At 35.9% G+C, this 6000-nt stretch overlaps 1 protein-coding gene across 1 annotated transcript; it reads left to right on the forward strand.

Moving 5' to 3' along the window:
* The first annotated feature begins 789 nt into the window (after positions 1-789).
* LOC118264376 (polyglutamylase complex subunit TTLL1-like) lies at positions 790-3826 on the forward strand. The gene has a single exon (XM_035576865.2). The coding sequence runs from the start codon at positions 881-883 to the stop codon at positions 2177-2179; it is 1299 nt and encodes a 432-aa protein (XP_035432758.1). The 5' UTR covers positions 790-880; the 3' UTR covers positions 2180-3826.
* The last annotated feature ends 2174 nt before the right edge of the window (positions 3827-6000 follow it).

Raw genomic sequence — 6000 nt, forward strand, 5'->3', positions numbered from 1 at the left:
TCTTCTCCCGCCTTGGGCGAGGCGAGTGGGAGTGTCAGACTCTTACTGACTACCCTTTTCCTACTCCTTGTCGAGCAGGAGCCCCGGTAAACCCGCTAGATAGTCCGCATCTCCGGAACGTATCAAACGTTTATATAATGTCATGATAAATACAATAGATATTATTATAATCTCAGAGTCGTGTAGAAGATAATAACACAGTTGTAGTCAGAACAGAAAGTAAATAGCACCGCTTGTTTCGTGGCTCAATTCGGCATTATGAGCGACGGCTGTCGTAAAACGTCAAAACAATATTAACACGGAAAGTGCTTACACGACACGTCTTTTACGATCGTTAAGCTTAGTGTGAGCATTCCTACCCAGTTACGTATTACACTTGATAATTAGCTACGTTTGTAACCAAAACACCTTATTTATATTACCTACGTCGCGTGATTTCGCTCTGAAACCTTTTAATACAAACATTAATTATAAAACGAAGCCATTTTGTGTTAACTGCTACGCAATTATTGTTACTTCAAATAACCTTCGACGCCATCGCGGAAGTTGAACTAGGGGCAGGAAAACCCTTGCCCATAATACAAAACTCGGATTATTACTACGCAGGGATTGCTCTTGCTAATATCAGAAATCGCCTTTATTTTCTCACGATACGAAAGTTGCACGTAAACCCGCGTGCCGACATCGAAAAACTCGTTAAAAATCAATACGTAGCGGCAATGTTTACACGTAGTCATAGCGAAACGAGCCGTATTGGATGTCAGCCAATAGCAAGGGATATTTGTTGAAAGCCATGACAACCGTAGATACTCACCTGCGACTCCAATATTTGGTCAATATGTACAACAAACAATCTGAATAAACACGAAAACACATAACGATGAACCAAGACGCTAAGAAAATCGCGAATAGCCTCTACGGAAGAGTAAACGCGCCGCCTGTCGAAAGATGTCGAGTTAACTTTTGCACGGACTTAGAAAAGTCAGTTTTGATGAGCAACTTCGAGAGGCGCGCATGGAACCAAGTTGGACCCGACGATGAATGGAATTTCTACTGGGCCTCTACGCAGACGTGCCGGAACTTGTTCAGCGTTGAGAGCGGATACCGGATGAATGACAACCAAATAATAAATCACTTTCCAAACCACTACGAACTGTCGCGGAAAGACTTGCTCGTGAAAAATATAAAGCGATACAGAAAAGAGCTCGAAAGGGAAGGCAATCCTTTGGCTGAGAAAGCCGAGGTCGCCTTACACGGAGGTCAAGTGGTAACGCGGTACGTTCATCTAGACTTCGTACCTGTTACGTTTGTGTTGCCCGCAGACTACAACATGTTTGTCGAGGAATATCGTAAATCACCGCAAAGCACCTGGATCATGAAGCCGTGTGGAAAATCTCAGGGAACGGGAATTTTTCTCATAAACAAGCTATCTAAATTGAAGAAATGGTCGCGTGAAGCTAAAACGCCGTTCCACCCACAATTAAGTAAGGAAAGTTACGTTATTTCGCGTTACATAGACAATCCCTTACTAATAGGGGGCAAAAAGTTTGACCTGAGACTTTACGTGTTGGTTACTTCTTTCCGACCTCTGAAGGCTTATCTTTTCCAACTCGGCTTTTGTAGGTTTTGTACGGTGAAGTACGACACCAGTGTTACGGAGTTAGATAATATGTACGTACATCTTACTAACGTCAGTGTGCAGAAGCATGGCGGCGATTATAATAACATACATGGAGGGAAGATGACGGTGCAGAATCTGCGCTTGTATTTAGAAGGAACGCAAGGCAGAGCGGTCACCGAGAAATTGTTTGCAGCGATGCAATGGTTGATAGTGCATTCTTTGAAGGCTGTTTCCTCTGTGATGGCGAATGATAGACATTGTTTTGAGTGTTATGGCTACGACATAATAATTGATAATCAGTTGAAGCCGTGGTTAGTTGAAGTGAATGCGTCGCCTTCGTTAACATCAACGACTGTTAATGACAGAATATTGAAATACAAGTTGATAGATAACATATTATCCGTAGTATTGCCTCCTGATGGTGTACCGGACGTAAGATGGAATAAAATACCAAATGCCGAAGCTCTTGGTAATTTTGACCTACTGATTGATGAAGAGTTGTTAGAGAAAGAAGAATCATCGTCGCATGGTCGTTCAGTGAAAACAAAGTACAAGTGAATGCGAAAATAGTGTGTCAGTGTATTACAATAAAACTCAATTTACTTTGCAGATACCTGTTTTGTAGATACCAAAGGTTTTATGAAACAGTTATATACTAAATATATGGAGTTGCTTGGTGCCCATAAAAGTGGAATATTGTAGAAAATTGCCAACAGTGAGAACGGTGTAAAACGGTATCAGTACAAGGTGTCAATTGGTGAATTGAATTTAAAGATCGCACTTATAGTAAAATGTTCAGAAAGTATCCTGCAGGGAATTTTAAAATGAAAGTAAATGTCTGTATCCATTTTGTATGAGAGTGGTAGAACCTGCATTTTATATCCATACTATTCAATTACTTCTTTCCAATATTTTATCTAGTCCATACAATTTTGTTGTACAAAATAAATGTAGAACATTTTATGTATTTTAAAGGAATCAGTAGTTACATAACCTTACGTTAAACAAAAATCTATTTTACGCAACACCAACACGAGTGTAGCAAGAAAATTGAATTAAAAAACTATTTTAAAAACCCCATCACATGTTGCGACCTCGTAAAAGAGTAAAATTAGAGAGTAACATCAAGGAAGCCGTGCATACGTTGTTATTAGCATTTTAAAGTTCTGTGGTGGAAAAATAACACCACCGGGCCATTCTATATGCTAAATAGTGAAGAACTTCCGACCAGTTAATGTTGTTCAAGTTTATATCTATGGCGACCGCTACAACTTCGCTTTGTTGCTAACTTTATAATATGGCGCCGAGCGCGCACTTTCCAAATTCAAAAAGTTCTTTTTTTTAATTACATGGCCTGTGTTAAGACTTTACATGTGGTTTTGGCAGAATGTATAAGACGATTAAAAAAAGTTTGTTTTGTTTTTCCAGCCAGTACTATTTAGGTTGCGTTATGGCTGTTAAATATGATATTTTTTTTTAAGAAAAGTCACAAATGTGTTTGGCTGATGATTAATTATTTGATAAACAATACTAAATTAAAATAAAGTGTTAATTCGGAAGAAAAGTATTGAAGTTTGGCATCTTATTTATTACATAATCATCGATAGTTTGTTAAACATGTTCCTAATCCTATGAGAAAAAGATATAACACCAAGAACCTTATTAATTTAGCTGTGAGAATACTTATATAAAGTATTCTCACAACTAAATTAATAAGGTAATCAAGTATGAAATTACAGTGACATAATAGAGCTATTGTTAGTTTATGTGCATACTAGACACGAAGCTATACACAACCAGTTTATCAAGACCTCTGTTTGCATGATCTTTCCATACGGTCAACGGTCAGTTTATACTGGTTTGTATAACTTGATGTGAGCTCGTGTGCTAGCTGCCTATTGGCGGATATTATTTCGAATTGACTGGTGAATTATGCCTGCGTTTGTACGTAATGATGCGCGTTCATGAGCTACAATGGTCATATCGTGTGTAATAGGGCTATTTTGAGGTCTCCTATGATTGGACTTAGATTAGTTAGGCTTGTTGTAGAAAGATAAATTGTGTATTATTGTTAGTTTTTTGTTAAAGTGGTTTTGTTCTTAATATGTTTTAGAATAAGGTGTTTAAATTATTGTTCTACTAAATTATATTGTCGTTTTGTATTTGTTCTTTATTTTATACTGACATTAGAACTATATTCGAATTATTTACTATTATACTGACTATTTGTATTTTGTACTATTATATTATTATAGGATTATTAAATTATTATGTAATTACTATTTCTATTTCTATTTTTCTATGCCTGAAATAAATAAATTTTATTTATTTAATAGTCTCATGTACCTACTGGTATATATTGGTACTTACACCAAAATAAAACTCTGTATTACAATCCCAGACGTTTGTTTAAAATACAAGTAATATATTGAGTTGTCTTAACACAAAGACCTTAAATATGTGTGAATGAGTGAGTACATAATTTGTTATTTACCAAAAAAATATAAAAGTATCATTATAAGCATAAGTACGCGAAATGAAAAGGAGAAATACATCAAAAGAGTGTAAATACCGTAAAATGATGGATTGGTACAAAAATACGGGAAAGACGTGACGTTGAAAACATTATAATTTGCACTCAAAAGGGATAATGTGGGATCAAAATAATACGAGAAATGTAAAAGCAAATTCAATTTCCACAATGAGTAAATGTTTTACACTTTATTTTTATTCCTCTTCCAATATGTTGTTGGGAAATGTGAATTTATAATTTTGTTAATATTAATATATTATTATGTAACGTTACATTGTCTGTATTTATTATGAAATCGATTTATGAAAATTGCGTAATTTAACTGGCTGGTCAAGTATGCGAGACGTTTCAGATTTTATTCACGGTTCGGGCGAAATGTTTTGGGTACATTCTGTCTGTCTTTTTAAAAAATATCAGTTTAGAATTGTGCTCATTGTATGACAATAGGTTCACCACCCATTATATTGGACTCATTATATTAAATAGGAAAAGTTAGTGCTATATTCATGTAAAACTTTTGTCTATTCTTTTGGAAACCGAAAGTCGTGATGTTATATAAATAAGATATTTTTATTTATTTATTGAATCTTTAATGAACACAATACAATAGAATAGTAGTACCTACATTAGGCGAACTTAATGCCATATGGCATTTTCTACCAATCATCCTAAGATATTATGTTATTTATCTTACCTATTTACTACATAAAGTTAGTTTATCAGATGATAAAATCCGATTATGAAAGAAAATATTGGCGCAGCGCAGCAACAATGTCATGCTGTCACAAGTGTGCTTCCACCTTAAGGCTTAGTTCAGATTACAAGTGCTCAACACAAAGCCGATAGTCTACAAAGAATCTATTTTAAAAAGATACGGCGGGTCTCTTGTTAAAAGGAGATTTAGTATAAAATTATTCTTAGACTTTGACTGCCTCGTTGGTCGAGTGGTCGCAAGTGCGACTGCCGGACGTCGAGTACCGGGTTCGAGTCCCGGGTATTATTTTTAGATATTTACTGCCTTGTTGGTCGAGTGGTCGCAAGTGCGACTTCTGGACTCGGGTTCGATTCCCGGGGTTTTACGAAAATTTCTCAGTAGTAGCACGGAGTCTGGAATTGTGCTCACCCCCTATTACATGGGACTTATAACACAAATGGTGAAAAGTAGGTGTACATTGTATAGCGGCATTACGTGCCGTAATGTGCACCTCTGTCTATCCCTTCGGAGATAAAAGGCATGACGTTGTACATATTTTTAAAATTATTTTTAGATTTTGTGACGAATCACGTGGAAGAATTTCTATATTATATTTATAAACAGTGTTAAGGATAATATCAGTTATTTGTGTACCACCTACGCATTAATTAATAATAAAACAGAAGAGTTTGTGTAGGTGAACGTGCTTATCTCCTGAACGAACCGTCTAGGAAATTTGATAGCCCTATTCTTGTACCGTGATCAACTCTTGAGATTTTAGCCCACGATCCAAAGCCTAGAAACAGAAAACGTTTCTACGGCTTACAACTTACTTCTAAAATTACCGTATTAAAAGTAAATATCTTGAATCAATTTGAGTAAAATGTTCTTCAAATAGAGACAAAGTTATCTTATACTAACGAAGGTAAGATTTCAACTTATAAGACATTTACGTCTCTCATTAAAAGACGACTCACAACCCTGCCTTACGGATGTACGACCTCCATTCATTTCACTTCACTAACTTAACGATTCTACTAAAACATGGAAGAGAATATAACTCACTTAAAACAGTTCATAAGACGTGCATAGCTGCAAGTTTTATTGACAAATCTTACTTGTCTATAAAGCGCTTAAAGCGCTTGTCGTCTG

Source organism: Spodoptera frugiperda, chromosome 26 (genome assembly GCF_023101765.2).
Source record: "Spodoptera frugiperda isolate SF20-4 chromosome 26, AGI-APGP_CSIRO_Sfru_2.0, whole genome shotgun sequence".
Taxonomy (NCBI): Eukaryota; Metazoa; Arthropoda; class Insecta; order Lepidoptera; family Noctuidae; genus Spodoptera; species Spodoptera frugiperda.

What these genes read in the sequence shown, in the direction of transcription:
- LOC118264376 (XM_035576865.2), top strand. Translation starts at nt 881, where the DNA reads ATGAACCAAGACGCTAAGAAAATCGCGAATAGCCTCTACGGAAGAGTA.